The sequence below is a fragment of the Scylla paramamosain genome, chromosome 6 (genome assembly GCF_035594125.1).
Source record: "Scylla paramamosain isolate STU-SP2022 chromosome 6, ASM3559412v1, whole genome shotgun sequence".
NCBI classification, from domain to species: Eukaryota; Metazoa; Arthropoda; class Malacostraca; order Decapoda; family Portunidae; genus Scylla; species Scylla paramamosain.
This window is the reverse complement of record NC_087156.1, coordinates 33,626,997-33,651,612: the sequence shown is the minus strand read 5'-3', so window position 1 is coordinate 33,651,612 and position 24,616 is coordinate 33,626,997. Positions and strand designations below refer to the sequence as shown.

General features: G+C 36.5%; 1 protein-coding gene across 4 annotated transcripts in view; it reads right to left on the bottom strand.

Annotated features, from left to right (window-relative positions):
• Nucleotides 1-24,616, bottom strand: part of LOC135101629 (dedicator of cytokinesis protein 9-like) — a 63,595-nt gene that overhangs the window by 23,853 nt on the left and 15,126 nt on the right. For all 4 annotated transcript variants that reach the window (XM_064005881.1, XM_064005884.1, XM_064005885.1 and 1 more), the window contains 12 exons: nucleotides 22,652-22,890; nucleotides 21,123-21,712; nucleotides 20,802-21,023; nucleotides 20,125-20,307; nucleotides 15,131-15,322; nucleotides 12,091-12,237; nucleotides 9,109-9,319; nucleotides 6,876-7,051; nucleotides 5,374-5,528; nucleotides 4,185-4,457; nucleotides 3,088-3,273; nucleotides 1,703-1,845 (listed from right to left, as the gene is read on the bottom strand). In XM_064005881.1, coding sequence (XP_063861951.1) covers nucleotides 1,703-1,845; nucleotides 3,088-3,273; nucleotides 4,185-4,457; nucleotides 5,374-5,528; nucleotides 6,876-7,051; nucleotides 9,109-9,319; nucleotides 12,091-12,237; nucleotides 15,131-15,322; nucleotides 20,125-20,307; nucleotides 20,802-21,023; nucleotides 21,123-21,712; nucleotides 22,652-22,890 — 2,717 coding nt within the window. The remainder of the gene's footprint in view (nucleotides 1-1,702; nucleotides 1,846-3,087; nucleotides 3,274-4,184; nucleotides 4,458-5,373; nucleotides 5,529-6,875; nucleotides 7,052-9,108; nucleotides 9,320-12,090; nucleotides 12,238-15,130; nucleotides 15,323-20,124; nucleotides 20,308-20,801; nucleotides 21,024-21,122; nucleotides 21,713-22,651; nucleotides 22,891-24,616) is intronic.

Below are 24,616 nucleotides of genomic sequence, written 5' to 3'. Positions count from 1 at the left end.
AAAATCTTTAAACATAGGACACTGTGTATGAGTGTAAAGATCAGGGCATGCTTTGAACTTATCATTAAACCCACCTGTGACCTCACTGAACATTTCCCTTTGTGTCTCAACACAAGGGGGCAGTCACAGCCTGCCCTCTAAAGACAGCTTTCTTCCTTCACACAAAACTACATGCACCTAATTACATACACACCCTTCACTCAAAATTAAAAATCATCATGGCAACTCCTACACCAACCTTGGAGTCCCTATCTGGGGAGGAGATCACAAATGTCTCCAGGTTAGAATGTTCTTCTGGTATCAACCCTAAGTGTCTTGGCATCCCTTCAACTTTTTCTTCATTAACTTCTGCAACATTCGCAGTCTTAGATCTAATTTTCAATGTGTAGAACACCACCTCTCCTCTACTAAACCTCATCTTACTTTCCTCACTAAAACACAGGTGTCTGAGGCAACTGACAGTAGCCTCTTTTCTGTTCCCTCCTACTTTCTCTATCCTCATTTTCAATCCAAAGCTGGATGTTGTGTCTATGTGCACAATGACTTAACCTGCTTTTATGCCACCCACGCTCTTAAATCTTTTGAGTTTTCTACCATCTGGCTACAACTACAGAGTCACTCTCGAACTAAATTTATCTGTGTTGTATACCTCTTGCCTAACTCCCTTGACTACAAGAAATTCTTTGACTACTTAACTTCCAAAGCACATTGACTCTTCCCTTTTGCAAAGATCTCCATTCTTAAAGACTTCAGTGTTCACCACCAGCTTTGGCTTTCCTCTCCCTTCACTAACCATCCTGGTGAACTAGCCTTTAACTTTGCTATCCTCCACAAACTAGAGCAACTGGTGCAACATCCTACTTGTATTCCTGACTGTCTTGGACAAATGCCCAACATTCTTGACCTTTACCTAACCTCTAATCCTTCTGCTTCTGCTGTTAACCTATCTTTTCTGTTGGGCTCTTCCGATCACAATCTCATATCTATATCTTGTCCTATCACTCCAATCCCTCCTCAGGATCCCCAAAGTGGAAGGTGCCTCTGGTGTTTTGCCTCTGATAGCTAGGGGGCGCTTAGAGGTATTATGCTGATTTTCATTAGAATGACTACTGCTATGGTGTCAGAGAGGATGGGAAGACTATTTGGGAAAGCACAGGCTTTTAAAATAAACTGGAGAGTCTGGTTAGGCATTTATGGTGCAATGGGCATCTTCCATTTTTCTCTCGCTTCCTCCCTGTCTATTTCTTTCTTTCTTCTCGTTCTCTCTACTTCTCTCTTCTCTCTACAATGCCACTCATAACAATATTTTATATATTAACATAATGAGATACAGAGAAAGCAACAAAAACTGACCACTGACTGCTTTACATGAAATTTATCAAAAGCCTGGACCACCACCACCATCACAAGTGTCCTCCTACACAACCAGTCACCCTATAGCCTCCCTTAGCAGCTCACTCCTTGCATTAGACCCTGTAAACTTCTTTTTGATTTTTAGGCAGTACCCCCACCATCACATTCCTTCTTGCCAGCTATAAGCCCAGAGGGTTTAAATTTTTTTTTCTTTCACAATAAGCTTAGAACTGCTTCCATCCTACCACCAGACTTGAAATTGTAAGCTGAAAAATGTTGGTCACATGGTCACTGTACTTTAGGTACAAAATCCAAACCTGGCAAACAGTAAACCCAGTGTACAACTCACCACTGTAACTGTCAGTAGCTGTGGACATCCTGCCACTAGAGTATGGCGGTTGAAGCTTAGCAGGCAAAGTAGATGCTTTTTTGGGGGCCTGTTCTCTTACTATTTGTCTTTTACCAGTGTACTTGAAATGATATAAACAAAGTCTGAAAGAGAGCAAGTTTATCAAAAATACAATCACATTTTGCATGTATGTGCATTAGATATGTTGGATACCTACATCTACATTCCTGTATGCAAAACATCTGCATCATCTTTTCAATCTGTATCAGTATTTGCATTTGTGATCAAATGAATACTGGCATCATTTTTTTTTATTTAAAAACATCTGTATCCATGTTCTAAACAAAGGATGTTAAATTACAAAAGAAGACTGAAAGAAAGAAATGGTAACTTGAATCTTTGAATCATTCCATGAGTGTTGAGGGAGTTTGCAAAATCATATGAGTCTGTGTAGAATCAATAGCTACGAATCAACTATAATACATGTTAACATCCTAAAAATCCCCAGACACATGATGCTATGGTTTGACATACACACACACACACACCACACACACACACACACACACACACATATATATATATATATATATATTTTAACTGACATATAAGTCCACATCCACAAAATATAAGAGCATGGCATGTACATGAACACCCAAACCTTCATACCTATGAATAACGATGTCCAATATATCTCTAATAAGCATGTGAGAATGTAAGAGAACAAATCCTTTATTTGACAATATTGTTTTTTATTTTTAAACTTTACACCCCCAAGAACCACTTTAAAAGAACGGTCACATAATATCTATTTTTCGAAGTCAATAGTTTTATGATTCCTTCTCATCTCTCCCCACACATTTTATCTATCCAATTCATCTTTAAACTGTCCAAGTGGCTTCCACTTACAGACAGTAACTCCTTTTCATGAACTTACTGAAGGTTTCTATGATCTGCCTCCTCTGAACTGATGTATCTACTGCATAGCCTCTCCCTGTTCCATTAAAAATTCTGTCAAAATACCTAATTCCTTTTATCTTTGTCATTTTTTGTCAGAGTGCACTATCATGTCCTAGATTTTATAATTATGTCATTATCAATTTATTTTACATCAATTCACTTGCATTTCAGAGACAATCCATAAAAAAAAGAAAAAAACAAAAATAAATAAAGATAAATAAAAATAAATAAATAAATAAATAAATAAAAGATAAATAAAAATGATCAAACATGAACATGGCAAATAAATGATATACATTTTAGTACTCAGATGAAATAAGAACATCAGTCAAACTAGTTACTTAGGATTTGAAATACTTCATAGAATAAGTGCATTGCTTTTAGTTTTGACCATCAAGTAAGAAGTAAGTGAAATTAGTACTTACTGTAGAAGTGTGAAGAAGTGGTTCAATGCTTCACTACTCAGAGTAACCCACCAAGACACCAGATGAGCCTCAGGAACATGTTTGAGTGTGTGAAGGAAGCACAAGAGGAGATCCCGCACCTCCCCAGGACTCAACTTGTCATATCTCACTGGTCCACTCTCTCCAGCAAATGCCACACTCAAATTTCTAGAAAGTCAACTCCTTTTACTATATGAACAGGGATGATGATGATGACCATCATCATCATTTATACAAAGATTAACTGGTCAACATTATTCACTTTATGATGAGAGAGAGAGAGAGAGAGAGAGAGAGAGAGAGAGAGAGAGAGAGAGAGAGAGAGAGAGAGAGAGAGAGAGAGAGAGAGAGAGAGAGAGAGAGAGAGAGAGAGAGAGAGAGAGAGAGAGAGAGAGAGAGAAAAAATTTAAAACTCAAAACAAGATCACTACATGTGATTGAATACACCCAAAAATGCAACAGAGCACAAGTGCAGTATATGAAAACATATTTTCACATAGACCTCATGTATCATACATATCAGTACTGCTTCCTCAGCACAATGGAGGTGGAGCTCCCTCCTCACTACTAAAATCAGCAAAATTTTTGTCAAGATTCATTACAATAAAATCTACGTTTGTGTTACTGTCTTCAGGACAGTAACAATATTTTTGTCTTAATAATACAAGCAAGAAAACATCAAGAATGAACATATAGTAAGGATAAAAAGAAAAGAGGAGTCATCATCCATTCATAATATCAAAAAGCTTGTGCTATTGAAGAAAAAGAAAGATATTCATTATGAAATCATTACAGTGTATGAATAGAGAAGCACACCATTATATAAGTTAGACTAAATCAATGCATGCTGGATTCAATGTATAATTTATGTGTAATTGTTGTGTGTCATTCAAACAACCTGCAGCTCCTGGTCTTGAGTTGGATATTCAAGACTGTACAACACATTTGTTGTGTAAGATAATTGACTTTTTTCTCTCTCTCTTTAATAAAAATATTCAAATCTTAAAGCATAAGTCTGATTTGAAAATGTTCAAAACACTGAAAAATTTCCTTCCTAAATTCATTAACATGCAGTTTACCTGGAATGACTTTTCTCATCCTCATCTTCCTCCAACTCTTCCTCCAATGCTTCTGAGTTGGCTACAGATGGTAACTGATCCTCTGACTCCAGACTAGAATTGGACCTTCCATTTACTAGTGCAGCATGGGGTGGAATCAGACCACCTGGTCCAGCAATGATTGCCAGGTAAGAAGAATCTCCCCTACCAGACAAGCTGGACACATCTACTCGGCTGGAACCTTTGCGTGAAGGTGTGCTGTAGGTGCTCATGTCAATACTTCCTGCCCCAGATCTGTTATGGAATATTTCAAACTTGTATAATTCAACAAAAAATAATTACAAAATAATAATTCATCTGAACAATGATTTATAGCAGCAGACTAAATAAAATCCACAATAATGTCCCACACAAACAAAAACAATAAAATGAACACTTGATATACAAGAAACAAATGGTATACCTGGCTGTTGATATCTATGGTTTCAAGTTACATGGTTTTGATTATTCATAAAATAGGCTGTAGATATTAATAAGTTTAAGTGTGGGTATCAGCATGTTTCATGAAATTTTCCTAAGAAAGAAAATGGAGACTGAGGTGGGGTGGCAGGGGAAGAGACGAGAGAGAGAGAGAGAGAGAGAGAGAGAGAGAGAGAGAGAGAGAGAGAGAGAGAGAGAGAGAGAGAGAGAGAGAGAGAGAGAGAGAGAGAGAGAGAGAGAGAGAGAGAGAGAGAGAGAGAGAACTTCCAACAATAAACAAATGGCAATATAATCAACAAAAAAAATATAAGCTGAGATGTGATGACACTATTTCCTAAGGAAGCACCAGCAAATAATAATCTCTCAGTCCTGCCTCTTTAGTCTTCTGCAAAATGATGAATCACCACTGCCAGTACAAAACACTGTCATGGCCCTACAGAGAATAAATGAAGAATGAAGAAATTTTTTATGTGTTTGTTTTCTGTAATCTGGTTGGACTATCTTATTCAAGTTGTATGGATAAATATTTTTGTGGCCAGGAATATAAGCTATTTTTCTCATGTTCTCCAATTAACTGTGAAAGCATTGTTGAAGGAACTCAACTATGCATACCATTTAAAATTTTCTGCACATAATATGTGCAGACATGAAAAGCAAGATTTGGAAAGGATATATTATATCCTTTCCAAATCTTGCTTTTCATGTCTGTAGCTCAAAAGTCACCACTAACCTCCCACTGCGTGCTCTGGAGCTGGCTCGGGGGTCCAGCCTGCGTTGGCTGGAGCTGGTGGAGGATGGGGCAAGAGGCCAACTGAGCCGCTTGACGTTTTCCAGAAGAATTGAAACAATTGGAAAATATAGGCAGGCAATCCTCCCTTGTTGTGCCTGAAAGAAGAAAATATCTATAAAATCATAATCTACATTAAAATTTTCATATTAATGTTAAATATGGATCACTTTGTTATGTTAGAGATGCAAATAAGGTGCAGTTCACACCAGCCCATCACCGTCACCTCCGTCCCTGTCCGTGATGTCACAAATGGTGAGCTAGATGGGAACTGGACCCTCTGCACTCAAATAAATTCATGGTTTGATAGGAGAGACAGCAGCAGTGTTGACCACTATTGATGGTGTTGGATATCCTTGATATCATGAAAATGTGAAATATTTGTATTTGTACAGAGAAAGAAATAAGATCTTACTATTATAATAAATGTTTAAATATATTTTCTTAAAGTGTGAGGTGAAGACTATTGTTCAATGAATCGCAGCAACACCGCTCACCATGCACCCCACAATGCAGATGATCCTGTGGTAAACACGCAGCATTTGAGCACATGCAGTAAGGACCAACTGGTTACACTAGCTCCTGAATAGTGGCTGGGGTCATGCAGTAGTCTGCGTGGAAGCTGTTTCTATCAGGCCTCATCTCTGCCTCCATATGGATCTTGTGCTCTACTTGTAGTGGCCTCTCCAGCAGTAGTTGCCATGCCCATACTGTCCATCTCTTTTTTCATCTTGCTGGCCTAACTGGGCACTGTTCTAGTTCTGAATCATCCAATAATAAAAAAGCAACAATGATGAGATCCTTGTGGTCCATCTTTTGGTGTGTACATGGGACTGATGACTGACAGGCTGATGTCACACTGTTGCCCTGTGATGGAGCTCATCTCCTCTGAAGTGGATGGCTGTCATGTTTGTGACATCACCAACAGGGATGGGGTGACAATGATGGGCTGGTATGAATCACGCCTAACAAACTGACTGATTGTTTTCAACCCAATTAAGTAAACAAACTCATACTAACCAGTTCCTTGCTTTTCTTTCACATGATTATAACTTTCCTCAAAATCATTAAGCAAAATTCATCACATTATTATGGTAAAATTTCCCCAATAGGCTATGGTTTCAGATTTCTATGAAACAAACAGAATATACTTAATTCATAATCTTTGAAAATTCATATTCAGTAAGAAATTTATATCTATTATGATAGAAAGAAGCCTATTTATATAATTTTTATCCCAATACCCAATATATAACAATAAAGTTCAGCTTACTAGCACTTGTGCATCTTGAATGGACATCACCATTACATAATAGACTTTTATTCAAATAATTCTTTCCTTTTATGTAGAGTCTTGGTCATTTATTGGTGGTGTAAGAATGTGGTAACCCAAACATTCAGCAGTATTTCCATTATCTACAAACTTGTTCCCTAAAATAACTTACAGACTGTAAGTATCTGTCATCAAAGGAATGCTTGGCCAACAAATCTCTGAGGACTCCAATTGCCACCCGCTGCACTTCTGCAATTTCTCCAAGGGAAACACGCAGCTCACTCAACAAGGCACCCACAAGGAAGTGTTTGGAGTTGAAGTCAGTGCTCAGGAAGAATTCATCTGTGCCTGGAGAAGAAGAGGCAACTTGTATAATGAACATAACTACCATGCTTATTGAGCAGATTAATTACTTGCCATCTCATAACTCACAATATTTATTTTCTAGACATTTCAAAAGGCATCCAAATAAACCTGTTGCCACTAATGGATATGTCTGCTAGCCAATATTAAAGTTAATGATATCAGTAATTTAGTGCACTAGTGGTGAATGGGCAAAAGAAAAAACCTCATGTCAATTTGCTTGTTTTGAAAATGACTCTATCCTTACAAATTATTGAAGGCTTTATGGCAACTTGCCATAAACGGAGTCACTTGTTAAACTAGATGATGCATCCTTTTTTTTTCTAAAGCTTTTCTTTACTGTAATATGCTTTTTTTTATTATTCTTTAGTACTCTCTCAATTTTTAAAAAATCATAGACTGACAAGAAGTCTTAAAAGATTCATAATCTTTTTTATCAAGTTCACATCCCTTTCTTTTAATTCTTCTAAAAAGGTGCAACTAGTACAAATTCAACTTGCCCCTACAGTAGGTATTATTCTTTATCTCCATGAAAATTTGCATATCCACTTCAAAAGATTTATTACTCCAAATCATATGAAAGATTTAGTGCAACATTTGGCAAATCACAATGATCAGCACTATTAACTTTTCTATATCAAAGAGGTGAGATTCACAGAACTACAAATTAAATCATGAAATAAACAGAACTACAAATTAAATCATAAGTTTGAAACACACATGCTACACAGACTAGTGATAGTTTGGCAACAAAGGTCTGTCTCCATGATCTTTGAGCTTAAAGTATATAAATATCCTTTACCTTGGATCACTAAGCCATATGTGACATAAGAGATACAAGTGTCTCCAAAGGTTTCACCAAGTGGTGGTTTTCAACCACATCAAGATCAAAGACAACAGCTGTGCAAGCTGTGTGACTGAAGAAATTAAAGGCAATACCTAATAACTTCAAAGGAACAATGACATATCAACAGGACGACTACATCCACAGAAATATAGTCCAATTGGTTATGTAAATGCAAGACATGACAACTCAACAAAAAAATAACACTAATTTGACAGCAAAAAATTCTAATACTACCACTCAAAAATGCAAAATCTGTTGCTACTAGTCCAGCAATGATTATTTAATTATCCCTCATATTACACCACAGCCACTTCCATGCAGCCCCACAGCAAGTGTTGATAAAATAAGTTCATCCATAGTGTATCAATGCTTAGAAAAGACCCTGGATGTACAAGGATGGTTGGTAATAAAGAAAAAGTGGCACCAATGTTCACCCCAGAGCTTTGCCAGGCCATCCTGAAAAATTCAGGAATACCACTATTCAACAGCAAATTTATGACAGTTGTCAATTTCTGCTACAATCTCTAACAAAATCAAAGAGCACAAACCCCAACTTCTCCATTACTAACTAGAATACAGGAAGGCATATAAGAATAGCCAGAATTCTCTGGGCCTTTTGTTATTCATTGAAAGAAAATAAAGGTAAATCCAGTACACCTCTGAAAGATAGGAGACACCACCTCTTATCTAACAATAAAAACAGATCATTACTATATACTCCACAGAAACATGAACTTGATATCACTGCATGCTTGCTATAACAAATCTAAAAGGCAGTAGGCATTAGCACTAGTGGTAGTCTTTAGAAAATTGAGATTCAATAGCAAGCTACTTTTTATTCCCTCTCCAAAAATTAAAATAAGATGATTTTTTTCAAATTTATGTTGATGCAAAAATACCACTAAAAAAAAACAACCGACCTTTTTTTTTATTTTCTAAATGAACATTCAATACTGTTCAAAACTATGAACAATGTTCTCATTATTTCAAATACATATACATGTTCCATTCATCTCATAAATCTACTCTATATATAAAGAAAATATTGTGAAAAATACATATAACTGATACTGGAGTGACTTTCTTCTGCTTTAAATCCAATCTCTGTCATCCTTCATCTAAAAAAATTGCTGAAGTGAAATAACTGAAATATATTACCTACTTTAATTAAAATGATTTTCCCCATATTACTTACCATGACGTAATTTAGCCTTTTTGGCATCTGGGCTGAGAGGAGTATTGAAGATGGGAAGGTTGAGTGGCACAAAGTGTTCATGTGAGCACACTACACGTAACAGAGTGAACTTGTACACGTGGAGGATAATAGGATCGCCAGGACTAAAATGCTCTAGATACAATTTAATGAGCCCAAACACATACCCTCGGTCCATCATGCTGAGACATCGCTGTGGAAGGAAATAATGGATTTGTGTAAGATAAAAAAAGATGCATGGAAAATCCCTGATAAACATACTGTATATACATAGATTTTATTCATGCTTTTCTTACTGATCACCCATTATGAAATACAAAATTTATGAATTCCCTTCAGGAGTAAGAAAAATCCTAATAAAGGGTGTTTTCACTTCTAACCTTCAAGACTTTATGTTGTCTCCACAAATACATTAACCAGAGCTCTAGATGAAAAATCATGTAAACAAGAGAAATTTTAGAAGCTGACAGCCATTGAATGATGGAGAGAGAGAGAGAGAGAGAGAGAGAGAGAGAGAGAGAGAGAGAGAGAGAGAGAGAGAGAGAGAGAGAGAGAGAGAGAGAGAGAGAGAGAGAGAGAGAGAGAGAGAGAGAGAGAGAGAGAGAGAGAGAGAGAGAGAGAGAGAGAGAGAGAGAGAGAGAGAGAGAGAGACAGACAGACAGACAGACAGACAGACAGAGAGAGAGAGAGAGAGAGAGAGAGAGAGAGAGAGAGAGAGAGAGAGAGAGAGAGAGAGAGAGAGAGAGAGAGAGAGAGAGAGAGAGAGAGAGAGAGAGACAGAGAGAGAGAGAGAGAGAGAGAGGAGAGAGAGAGAGAGTGAGAGAGAGAGAGAGACGGACAGACAGACAGACAGACAGACAGACAGACAGACAGACAGAGAGAGAGAGAGAGAGAGAGAGAGGAGAGAGAGAGAGAGAGAGAGAGAGAGAGAGAGAGAGAGAGAGAGAGAGAGAGAGAGAGAGAGAGAGAGAGAGAGAGAGAGAGAGAGAGAGAGAGAGAAACAATGAAATTTAATATATCTTTCTCTTTAACTTAGTGAACTAATAAAGTTTAGATTTAACACAAGAAGCAGCTTTTAATTAATGACACAAGTAAAAATGCTACAAATAAACTGTAAATGATGTGAGCTTTCACGAAGCAGTCCAATGGCAATAAGATTATCCAAATATCAAAGCTAAATAGGTTGAAAAGAATTACTAAAGAATATACAATATCTTGAACACTTACAGGATGTTTTAATATTTTCAGAAACCTAGAATTGGAAGCCAAACAAATATATAGGTATTAAAAAAATACCATGAAAGATTTTGAAGAGAGCATAACTTTATATTTCAGAAACGAGAGACCAGATATCCTCATTGACCTTAACAGAAAAAGGCATCATATATCTGAAGAAAGTGGAACAAAACTTTGGGTTTAAATTAATAAGCAAAATGGTTATCTTCAATGATGCAAGCATGATTCTACAGGAAGTCAATGAACTGTCAAGAATCAAAGCTAAATAAAAATAATGGAAATCAAATATGAGAACACCAAGGAATTATGTAAAGTATTCAGTAAGCATCTGCTTTTTCTATGAAGTTTCCAGCTAATATGACTCCTATATTAGTTCTATAGAAGTAAAATGTACTTACACCAATGCTGTAATGAATTAATGAAGATGAAGTTAATGAAATCAAAGTACAATGAATTATTCAATGTTATATAAACTTAGTTATAAAAATAATAAATATGCATTAAATTAAATTAAGTTTAAATTAAATTAAGTAAAAAATATCAAAGTAGCAATAAACAAAACTGGAAATGGACAAAACATGTGAAAAGCAGATAACAGACAAAACAAAATACTAACTGATGGACTCAAAGTGGCAACATATACAGAAGACAATGTGTGAAATGATGGGACTGGAAATATACAAACTGGATTTTTTTTTTTTTTTTTTGTGGGAGGCTATAATGAAATACTTGGGAAACATAAGCATTTTTTTTGAGACAAGTTCAAAAGGTAATGGAAGGAGAGTAATGCTACAATAATGAGGAGGAAAGTCAGTTTGGTTGTTGGATAGAGTAGAGAGGCAAGGACTTGAAGAGCAACTTTGGAAGTTTTGGTGAATGTAGAAATGGAAGGATGGGCAGCATTGTCAGGTTTGGGAGTAAAAATTAATACTGAGGAACACAGTCTGCTAAGCAAAACAAAATAGTAAAATACAGAATATATCATGGAGGCTAAAGGTAAGAAAGGTTCCACAAATTCAGAATCTAATAGGAGATGCTTAAACATGGAGAGACGCAGTTATGGAATGCCTGCTTGGAATATATAATCTAGTATGGAAGCAAGGGAGGTTTGGCACAAAATTTCAGGATATAAATTCTTACGATTTATATAAAGAAAAAGAGAAGAGAGATGATCCCTACAATTATAGCTGGATAAGCCAGTGCTTGATGATTTTTAATAATACTGATGAAGATAAAGAAATGCAAATGTAGAACAGAGAGGCATTTAAGACAGCAAGGGGATGTTCAGATCAGATTTTTGTTGGGAAACAGAAGTCAAGAAGCATATATATATATATATATATATATATATATATATATATATATATATATATATATATATATATATATATATATATATAAGGAATAATTTTTTTTTTTTTAATAAAAATATATATTTGATGTTTTTCTATATCACAAGAAGATACATGACAGGGTTTGCTGAAGGCTCCTGGGGGATGAGTGTAGGATTTATGGAGAAGCTGGGTGTCTAGTTCAGGTGATTTACACATTCATTGTGACTGCCATCACCATTGGATGACTGAGAATTAAACAAACATCTCAAGATTGATGGGGAGAGTGAGACATGAATGTGTGATGTCACCATACTTGTTCCATATCTGCATGAACAGATGTCATTTTTATAATGTACAGTGATAACCATAATATCAGCAAATTAGTACATCTTACCTTGAGAAAATGTGCAAGAGCAGTGTTGGCTGCTCGTGCTTCCACTGGATTCTCTTTGAACCGCTGGACAATGTGAGTACTAACCACCTCCACAAGTGACTGTACTTCACTCTGATACTCATCACTAAATCTCTCATTTCGAACCATCTGCAATAAGCATTTGAAACCCTTTAACATATCTACATTACTAATGCTAAGCCATTCTATTTTTCCTGTTTTGATTTTATACAAAAATTAAATTATACTTTAGGGATTAAACTGATGCCATTCAATACAAAATGGTTGGCAAAATTTAGTGAAAGATTGCATGATTTAAGAAAGATTGTTTCCATCAGGAGTTATCAGCAAAAAATTTGAATTTAAGAGATACAGCAAAGTGGGTGTGGAGATTTCTTTCTGAGCCATGCCCTTCTTGTCACAAAATCATGCACTTTTTTTGTGGCCACTGAGCAATGCAATCTCAAGTATTTTCATTTGAAGTATTCTATGAAGCAATGCTGCACACGGTTATTAAAAAAAAACTGCAAAAAACATAGTTTTGTGATACAGAAACGGTTATTAAAAAAAAACTGCAAAAAACATAGTTTTGTGATACAGAAGTTTAACAGTTTGAGTTTAGATGGTATGTATTTTTTTCCTAGTTGTATTTACCTAGTTGTGGTTTACAGGAATGGAGTAATCTCATAGTATCCTGTCTCTATATCTACCCAGTTTGGTCTTAAAAGCATGGCCAGTTACGGCATTGACAACGTCTTCACTGAGTTCATTCCATTTGTTCACACTTCTATGAGGAAAACTATACTTCTTGAAGTCTATTCTACGGTTAACTTCCTTCAGCTTCTTACTGTGTCCCCTTGTACCCTGTGTGTCTAAATTTATAAAACATTTTCATCCACATTTTCCATACCATTTATCATTCTATAGATATTTATTAAATCTCCTCTCTCTCTCTCTCTCTCCTATTTTCAAGGGCAAGAATTTCCAATATTTTTATCTCTCTTCATAAGTTGACATGCTCAACTCCAGAACCATCTTAGTGACTGCTCTTTGCACTCTTTCTAATTTTACAATATTCCTCTTTCTATGAGGAGACCACACCACTGCCACATATTCCAATCTTGGTCTTATCATGGAAATCAACAACTTTTTTTAATCCAAATATGAGAATGCCATTTTTACTCTTTTTAACAAATTCATCATCTCTCCAGTAATTTTATCAATGTGTCTGTCTGGAGTCAAATTTTCAGTAACTGTTACTCCCAAATCCACTTCCTCTTCTGACTTCTTTAACTTCACACCATCCATCACATAATGATATATTCTTTTCTTACTCTTACCAAACTCCATTATTTTACATTCATTTAAACTGAATTCCATTTGCCAAGATTTACTTCATCTATATATCTTATTTAAATCATCTTACAGTACCATACATTTACATTTTCTACCCTTCTCATCAGCTTAGCATTATCTGTAAGTAAGTTCATATAACTGTCTATTTCTTCATTTATGTCATTCACATATATTACAAACATTATCAGTCCCAACACTGACCCCTGTGGGACACCACTAGTTACTTTCAGCCAAGATGAATTTTGGTCTTGTATTACTGTTCTCATCTCTCTATCATCCAGATAATCCTCCATCCACTCCAGCAGTCTTTCTCCAAATTTTCCATAATTTTTTATCTTCCATAGCAATCTTCAGTGTGGTACTTTGTCAAATGCTTTCTTCAGACACCATCCACCCATCCATCTCTCTCTCCTGCACAATATTGATTACCCTTGAATAAAAGGACAATAAGTTCATGGAGCATGATCTTCCTCTACTAAATTCAAATTGACAATTTACCAAAACTTTATCTTTCCAAATGTTCCATCCATCTTTCCTTTATTGTTCTTTCACATAGTTTTCCTGCAACACTAGTCATGGATACTGGTCTATAATTTAGTGAGTTTTCTTTATTTCATCCTTTGAATATTGGCGTAATATTTGCTCTCTTACAGTCTTTTGGTACTCTTCCTTGTGATAGTGATGTCAGCACTAGACTGTGAGTTTTATCAGCCAGTTGTTCTCTGCATTCCTTCAATATCCAGTTTGATACTCCATCTGGACCAGTTGTTTTATTTACATCAAGTTCTTCCATCATCTTAAGTATTTCCTCATAACGTACTGGGAATTTACTTAGTATATTACTCACCAACTTATCCCTTCCAGTGTGTCTCAGTGGTTGTCTGTTTGTTTTCTCTCTCAAATGCATTTTCTGTATCAATCTTAAACTCTTAAGTGACATTCACATGGTATTTTAGAGTACAGGAAGTACCAGATCCCCAATTATTGCAAGCAATTATCAAAAGTGAGGGTATCAAGAGGAACCACCTTCCTCAATGTTGCCAGGTTTGCTCCACTTTTGATGGTGTTCTTAAATAGTGTGTGGTAGCTAAATTGAGTGAGAGTACAGGGTCTGAAGAAAACAGAAATGATGATGGTGGTGGTGGTGGTGAAACACAATATCCTCCTTCCAGGGTGTCTGGGTTAAGGAGTAGTGCATAGGCTTGTGGTTAAGCCTTACCATTTGTTATAGATGCCAGTTTGCTTCTAGAGGCCAAATTAATGTCACATATATTTCTATTACAGATATTTTTTTGTGAGAAAACAAAAAATAAAATTGAAATGTGTACTACATTATGTATTTTCTGCTGACAAGAGCAAGGAGGAGAAAAGTAGTCATAACTCTTACTTTTGCTTTCCTTTTATCCTTATCACATGGAAGTTGAAGTGCATTAGAATACAAGAGAATTTTTCACACATTTTGGTATTTTCAGGAAATTCACATGTGACAATCCAGAAGTAGCAGTCATTACATTTTAGGTTTTCAACAATTACATAATGTAAACAACTGTTTGCTCTTGTTGGTGAGTAAAATGAAAATTCATTTGGGCAGAAAAGGGAGAGAGATATTAGCTCATGAAGCTATAGATATATATTGTTCATATGAACTATAATTTCATGTAGCATAGAGGCACTTGACTCAACTAACCTTTATTCTAGCAGTTGTCAACAAGTGAAGAGCCATGGAGCGAGTAATAAAGGCAAAGAAGAACTGCCCATGACGAAGAATTTTGTTGATCAGGGTCTGATCCATACTGGAGGGCTGGAGAAGCTCCGAAAGAGAGTGACAAAGCTCCTCATGAACAGTTTTACGCCCATGGCAAGAAATGCTCATAACATACTGAAAAAAATAAACATACCAAGATATAGTAATTTGAGAATCTTGAATGATATATTCAAGTACATTTTATTATCAATCTTATACAGTAATTAGCACTATTCTAAATAAATGAAGAAAATATAACTAAAGCTTAATGAAAAAATATTATCCAGTGAAATAAGGTATAGTTCATACAAGTTGCATCAGGCAGTATTCCACAAAGCTAGACAGGACATTACATGCTTGACTCAATTTTGTAAACATACAATTAGGTAAGAACACACACACACACACACACACACACTGACATGGTGGACAGAGAAGTCAACGCAAACAGGCGCTCCTAAAAATCCAGCCATCTACGTCGCTGAGAGCTGCCCTAGTGGAAATACAGAGGTGAGAGTTGCTGTCCCGTTTCCAAAAGTGTTTTGTAGAAAGTAGTTAGATTGTTATAATAAGCGGTGAAGAGGGGTTACTTCTGTCCCACTGTTATTTACACCAACAGGGACCGTCCCAAAGGTGAGACAGAGAGACTTCTCAGGATTTGGGGAAGAGGACCAAAGGGTCGGGGAAGCAACGATGAGAAGAATTATCACACTGGGAACCGAAATGAAGGAAATGAAGGACAGATTTGACAAGATGGAGAAGATAGTTGAAACTTTGATCACCAAGAAGGGGGTGTGGAAAGGTGCATACGACGATCTACGTAAAAAATTAACGTTATATGAAAAGAAAGTAATGGAATATGAAGGCAAAGTGGAAGAGTTAAATGTAAAACAGAAAAACTGGAAGAAAGAACAAGAGGAAGAAAAGATTGATTTTAGGAAAATTGTGGAGGAACAAACCAAGGCAAGTGACACAAAGCTAACAGAATAAGTTGTTCAAGTTATAAAACAGAAAGAAAACTTGGTGAGAGACACTGTGAATAAGAAAAAAACTGTTGTGGTATTCGGCCTGAAGGAAGAGTGTACACCTCAGTGGACTGAAAGAGAAAAGAAGGAAAAGATATGTGTGGAAAAATTAGTGGGAACATTACAAGAAGAAAACGAGCTGACTGGAGAGATTAAGAGAAATTAAAAGATTGGTAGATATGTTGAGGGTGGACAGCGTCCTATGAAAATAAGGTTTAGGTCACTAGTAACAGCTGAAGAAATACTGAGTAAATCCTGGAAACTGGCCAAGGTGGAAGAATACAAACAAGTGTGGATAAAAAAGATAGAACCAGAGAAGAGAGAGAGATACTATAAATGAACCAAGAAAAGAAGCAAATGAAAAAAAAACAGAAAACTATCAGAGGTGGAGAAAAAACAGTTCTTTTGGAGGGTCATGGACATGATGTTGAGAAAGTGGTACAGGAGGGAAGTAAATGCAGAAGGGGAAGACTAAAAGTAGCATACATGAACATAAATGGACTAATGTTGGCAGTGTTGGAACTAGAAGACTACTTAAAAGAGGAAAAACCGGACATCATGGAAATCATTGAAACTAAATTGGCAAGTGAAGGGGATATATTAAATATTGGTGAAGGAAAATACAACCTCCAGATGAGAAATAGAAAGAATAAACGGGGAGGAGGTGTGATGCTTCTAGTTAGGAAGGATTTATTAGTAGAATCTGTCACATATGGGGTGGAGGAGGCAGAAATATTGAAAATAAACTTAAGACAGAATATTGGAAGATGCTATAACGTTGTGGTGACTTATGTTCCCTCCTATTCCAATTCTTGGAGAGAGGATGAATATAAGAAAATGCTTGAGGACACAAGGACATGTCTGGCAGAGCTGCTTGAGGAAAATGACAATATATTCCTGATGGGGAAATTTAACTGTAAAGAGATATCTTGGGAGAATTGGACCACGGAAGGCAGTGAGTCATCATGGGGGAACAAGCTACTAGACCTGGCTATTGAAAATTTCCTGACACAATGGGTTACAGATGACACAGGATTTAGGGGAAATGAAGCACCTTTAAAGCTAGACTTAATTTTCACCAAGGAACAAGAAATAGTAGAATACCTTAAATACATAAATCCAATAGGAAAAAGTGATCATGTGCTGATTCAGTTCACAGTTATGGATAATAACCTCAGTATAAGGAAAGAGGACCACAGAAGAGAATGGCTAAACTACAGCAAGACTAACTTTGGACAACTTAGAAAATATTTCAGTGAAGTGAACTGGAACATAGTTATTCACAAGGAGGACATAGAGAAAAAGTGGACAGCTTTCCTGGACATTTATAAGGGAGTAGAGAAATGGGTGCCCAAAAGATCAGCAGAGAACTTTTTTGAAAAGGACTGGTACAACAGGAGATGTGCAACAGCTAGATTGGAGAGAGAAAAAGCATGGAACAAGTGAAAGAAAAACAAGAGACTGTACCTATGGAACAATTATATAAGGAAAAGGAACGAATATGTCAAACTCACAGAGATGAGCAGAAAAATTTAGAAAAGAATGTTGTGGAGAAATGTAAAGACCAACCAAAATTATTTTATAAAATCATCAATGGAAAATTTAAGAGTAAAGATGAAATAAGCACAGTAAAAGCTGGAGAAGAGACAGTGGATGACCCAGAAGAGGTAGCTGAAGTGCTTAACAGATACTTCCACTCTGTGTTTACAAAGGAAAATTTCAGATGGGTGAAATACCTAGAAGACAACAAGGTGATAAAAGAGAAACAGTGTGGCTTCAGAAAAGGAAGATCTTGTGTTACGAATTTGATAAGTTTCTACTCAAGAATAACAGATATAGTGCAAGAGAGAGAGATGAATGGGCCAACTGCATATACTTAGTTCTGAGAAAAGCATTTGATAAAGTTCCACACAGAAGACTAGTATGGAAATTGGAAAAAATTTGAGGACTCAGTGGATCACTGTTAAAGTGGATGATTGACTTTTTGACAGACAGAGAAATGAGAACAGTAATTAAAGGCAGCAGGTCGAATTGGAGAATGGTAATAAGTGGAGTCCCGCAAGGTTCAGTACTTGCTTCTATTATGTTCACAGTTTAGGAAAATAATATGACAGAAGATGTAGAAAGTTACATGAACCTTTTCACTGATGACACTAAGATTGTGAGGAAAGTAACAAATAAAGAGGACTACAATGCTTTAAATCAGGATTTAATTAAGATTAATGAATGGTCATTGAGGGAGATCATGGAGTTTAATGCTAAAAAATGTAGTGTGATGAGGTTTGGAAAAAGTGTGAGAAGACCAGTTGGCAACTATTACTTAGGGAATGAGGAAATCTCTATAACATCAAAAGAAAAAGACCTAGGAGTAATTATTACTGATAATTTTATCATTTGGGAAGCACATAAACAAAATTATAGGAGAAACATATAATCTGCTGAGAAACAACAAGATAGCATTCTCCAATATTGATGAAGATATGATAAAAAACTGATAACAACGATGATACGTCCGAGATTGGAGTACGCAGCATTAGTGTGGTTGCCAAGTTTGAAAAAGGATACAAGAGAGTTAGAAAGAATCCAGAGCTGCAACTAAAATCCCTGCAAGCTTAAGTGAGTATAGTTATGATGAAAGGTTGAAGAGATTGGGCCTGATTACACTAGAAAAAAGGAGGGAAAGAGGTGATTTGATAGCAATATATAGAATATTGGAAGGAGTGGAAAAGTTGGACAGAGAAGACCTCTTGATCCCAGATGCAAGAGACACAAGAGGATATGGAAGGAAATTGAAAAGGAATGTTTGCAGAAGAGACATCAAGAAACATAGCTTCCCACACAGAAGTATAACAGTGTGGAATGAACTTAAGGATGAGACTGTGTGTGCAAAGACAATTCATAAATTTAAAGAAAATCTAGATAAAAGTCAATATGGAGATGGGACAAGAGCCTAGTGTGGCTCTTGTTCTGTATTTCACAACTAGGTAAATACAACTAAGTAAATACACACACACAAACACACACACACACACACACACACACACACACACACACACACACATACCTAAAAAGATAAATAAATAAATAAATAAATAAATAAATAAATAAATAAATATATAAAATAATAATAATAATAATAATAATAATAATAATAATAATAATAATAATAATAATAATAATAATAATAATATCAACAAACACAAAAATAACTTACGAAACTGAGAAGGGAGAGGTGAAAGGAGGATAAGGCATGAGAGACATGAACCTATAGGAAGGCAACTTAGCATAGGAGCTGGCAATGAACCTAAAAAGGCAGCTTAGCATATGAGCTGGCATACTCATCCTACAAGGTATCCTAAAATCACACACCTCCACTCCACTCCTCTCTTCTTAAACACCATCATCTTACTTCTCCCAGATTTCACCTCCAGTTTCCATCATACATACCCTATGAAAATTATCCAACTCACTCTCTGAAATTCCTTTTCCCTCTCTTAGTGAGACTATCATCTGCAGAGACATGCTACTACAGCCCATCCCACTTCACTCCATTTCAACCTTGCACCAACATTTTCTACTTCAGCTTTCAACTTCACCAGCCATCCATAAAGGTATCAAACAACCACTGAAACATCACAACTGGTCTCACTCCTATTTCTATACCAAAACTCTCTCTCCTAGCTCTCCCTCTACCCTTATAAATGCATTTGCATGACTAGAAAAAACCCTAACTTCTTCTGACAACTGCCCTACACTCTTCCTTGTTATGAGGAAGTGTAGCAAGCATTCTACAAATCCTGTTCTGAAATTATCAATGCTACTTAGTTGGTTACAAAATATTTAAGAACACAATAATGTTTTCAGTTATTTCTATGACTTAACTTTTTTTGTGATATTATGGAATCTACATACCTTAATGTAAGAGCTCAAAATGTCATCACGTCCAGCTTCATATACTTGATCAATGATATGAACCATCACCCGGGTGACATTAGTAGCAACATCTGGGCCAACATTTAGAAGAACACCAAAAAGCTGATTGAGGAGTGTTGGAAAGAAGGCTATTATTGTTCCAACTTCCAGAGCATGAAGTGCCTGTAAAGGAAATGTTTTTTGTTAGTAAGAATGTACACATGGAAGAACATAAATCTTTAATTTTCTTCCATGTCACTGTGACCTTGTTCTTTCACTGCATATCACTGTACCCTGATATTCCATCACTTTCTTCTCTCAGTTTTGACACTTCCTCACCAGAACACACTTACTCCCACCTATCTTATACCTACACTCAACTTATCCTCCATTAATTAATGATCTGACATCCCTCCACCTTACACTCACCACTCATTTAACAATCCTACTATTATAGTCCTGAATACATCCACATAATCCATCACCATTATAATGACACTTATGAAGATCATCCAGACAGAAAGTATTTTCAGCCACTAACCTTTGTTCAATGCATAACACTGTAATTATTTCTCAATTTTAATTTCTCCCAGCCACACCATGCATACCAACTACAGATTTAACTACTGAATATATATGTGAAAAATGTAAATAAATAACACTTATATAAAATATACCTTCAAGTTTTTGAGTGTGTCAATATCAATGGGCTGAGCAGACCTTGGACTAGAGGCTCCACAGCCCCCACTAGAGGAACCAGTTAGAGGTAGAAGTGAGGAACTGGACTGGAAAAAATTGTGCAGGTGTTGGTCTGAATTCAGCACCGTTGAGACCAACCTCATGGACACATGAAAGACATTTTTTTGATTATCAACCCATCGTACCTCTGGTCCTGCAAACTGGAAGAAAGAAAATATTAAACAACTGCATAAAAAGTTAATTCACATATCACAATGAAAACAGAAAACTTGAACTCAGGAGAGAAATCTATAACTTACCCCTTTTCCAAGTCCAAGAGGCTCAATTGATAGGTATTTGGCTGGCAAGTGAGCTGCCACAGGAAGAGTCTGATCTTCTGTGACTAGCCGTCCTTTGTGGGTAAGGGGCAGCCATGAGTAACCAACAACTGTTTCCACTGGGACATCCTTCTTGCCTGCTTTAGCTGCCTCTATGGCAACATGTGAAAATGTAAATAGCAGGTGATGTGATGATGACAAATTGTGAGGTAAAAGAATCTTCACTTCATCTCCCCAGTCAGGAACTGTGTTGTGATGTAGAACAACAGTTGACATCTGTGTAGTCAGAGCTCCAGAACCTGGTCGACCATATATTGCGCAAAGAGAGGTTGCACCTTCACTGTCTGAGTCTCGAAGTTCAACACAGCAAACCAAGTTCCTAGCTCTGCTGAAGCTCTTCTGATTCTCATAATTGAGATTGTGAGGATAAACATAAAGGTGGTTACAGTAACTCACAAAGGGATGAATGTCATCTATCTGTTTACAAGGAAACTCTTGAACTTCAACAGTAGGTTCATGGGTGGGAGGGTTGGGAAAGGGTTTAACTGGCTCCAGAGCTGGTGTGAGGGAATCTGTAAAGATAGGGAAAACAAATGAAAGCAAATTTTGTAGAAATAGGTATAAAAGCAAATCAAATACAGTGACATTATATAATAGTGTTTTGTATCCTGCATAAATTTAATAAAAATTCACATAATCTTTGTGCCTGACAACAATATAATTTATGTAATACATATACAATTCTTGAGTTTCAATGACATGATGACCTTAAGAGATAATGTTATGAAAATATTATAATTATCTGTGAATAATAATGCATGCTAACAAATATGTACTCTGACTTTGAAGGTAAATTTCACGGAAAGAACACTGTCATTAGTCAAGTTAAAAATGACATTACCATCAAATATCTGCCACTAACATTACAACACAGTGATGATGCCTACTTCAAACATTCTTTTTATTTGTAACCTGCAATGATGCATGAAATGTCATGTTCATCAGTTTACTAGATACACAAGATTAGTAGAAATATGAAAAGCTTCATTCCTGCAGCAGCTTTCTTGCACAGTAAACTGGCTTACAATCCTGACTACTTAAAACACCCATCTATCTATCTATATAACAGCCCATCAGTCCCATAATGGGTGGCCCAGACAAGGCATCATACATTCACACTCTTACCCCTGTTAGTCCCTGGTGGAGAGGGTCTCATGACCTAATGTAATACACCCCAGGAGCCTAGGCACAGGAGCACCACACCTCCTCCATACAAACATAAATACTGTTTTCCCTTCCTCTACCATTACCATATAATAAGCAAGGCAGTTTTATGGATATATATATATATATATATATATATATATATATATATATATATATATATATATATATATATATATATATATATATATATATATATATATATATATATATTCTAGAAAAATGAAAAAGGCTTAGAAAAATATGACCTTTAGTTCCTTATTTTCATGTATTACAATAGAACTCACTTGGTAATGTAACCTCCATGGGGACTATCTGAACACTGACATTTCCTGGTATTGTTGTTAGTTTGTTCATTTTTTCAGGCTTCCGAAAGTCGGATAACAGTCTTATGAATTCTGATTCACCCAATTTTTTTTCATCAGAACGATAAATTGGTGAAAAATCTGATTCTGTATCCAAATTTCCAGAGTTTTTGAAGAGTGGTCGAGCACACCAGCCAAATGGCATCCTGAAGGCGCCAAGCCTGTGTGAGAAAAAAAAATGTCAATAGTCAAAGAAATTATCATATCAAAGGTATCAGATGATTTGAGGTAAGGAAAGATCATATATGCTAATGATTACATAAGAACATAAGAACATAAGAAATAAGGGAAGCTGCAAGAAGCAACCAGGCTTACATGTGGCAGTCCCTGTATGAAACACACCTACCTATTTCCATCTGCTATCCCCATCCATAAACTTGTCTAATCTTCTCTTAAAGCTCTCTTAGTGTCCTAGCACTAACTACATGATTACTGAGTCCGTTCCACTCATCATCCTTGGCCCTGCATACACCACCTATGAAGAAGCCCTGACCACCCTGAGTCTGTCCAGAATATCCACCAGGCACCGAGAGGCTCTGGAGAAGTTTGGAAAGGGACTACTGCATCATCCGCGTCTCAGAGACATGCTGCCGCCCAACGCGCCTCGCCCTGTCCGTGCCACCAGACACCACAACAAAATAACGCCCCTGAAGGCGCCGCGCACGGACCGGTACAGACTCAGTGCGATTCCCACCATGGTGCGAGCCATCAATCGATAGTATTTCCCTCCTAGATTAGTCTTACCGTTAGGATTAATGTTAAGTTTTTCCCCATCCCCTATGTACATTTTCAGTTTGTCAACTGCCTAAATAATAAACCGTTTATTATTATTATTATTATTATTATTTGAGAACCAATTTTTTCCTATCTCCTTCCTAAACCTAAATTTTTCAAGCTTGAACCCGTTATTTCTTGTTCTACCCTGGTTGCTGATCCTAAGAATTTTGCTTACATCTCCTTTGTTATAACCCTTATACCACTTAAAGACTTCTATCAGGTCCCCTCATAAGCTACGTCTCTCTAAAGAATGTAAATTTAACAGCTTCAACCTCACCTCGTAAGGAATACTCCTCATCCCCTGTATCCTTTTAGTCATTCTCCTCTGTACTGATTCTAATAGACCTATATCTTTCCTGTAATGTGGGGACCAGAACTGCACCGCGTAGTCTAGATGAGGTCTGACCAGCGCCAAGTATAACTTTAATATTACTTCTGGCCTTCTACTTTTAACACTCCTAAAAATGAATCCTAGTACCCTATTTGCCTTGTTTCTGGCTTCTATGCATTGTTTCCCTAGACGGAGTTCAGAGCTAACTATAACTCCTAAATCTTTATCGTACCCTGTACCTACCAGAGTTTGGTTGTCTAATGTGTACCTATTGTGTGGGTTTCCTCTACCTATGCTAAGCACTTTGCATTTATTGATATTAAATTGCATTTGCCATCTATCCATCCATTCATTCATTCTAAGTCTGCCTGCAAGGCGATGGCATCCGATTCTGACCTAATTAATCTACCTATCTTTGTGTAATCCACAAATTTACTAACATCACTACTAATTCCACTATCCAAGTCATTGATATACATTAGAAATAACAATGGCCCTAATACTGATCCCTGTGGCACCCCACTAATTACATGACCCCACTCGGATTTCGAGCCGTTTATTACCACTCTCTGTCGCCTGTTACCAAGCCATGACCCTATCCAGCCTAACACCTTCCCATCTATCCTGTGTGCCCTAACCTTTCTCAGGAGCCTTTGATGGGGTACTTTGTCAAATGCTTTACTAAAGTCCAGATATAAGATATCATAACTATCACCATTATCTACTGCCTCGTACACTTTACTGTAAAAACTTAACAAGTTTGTCAGGCAAGACTTCCC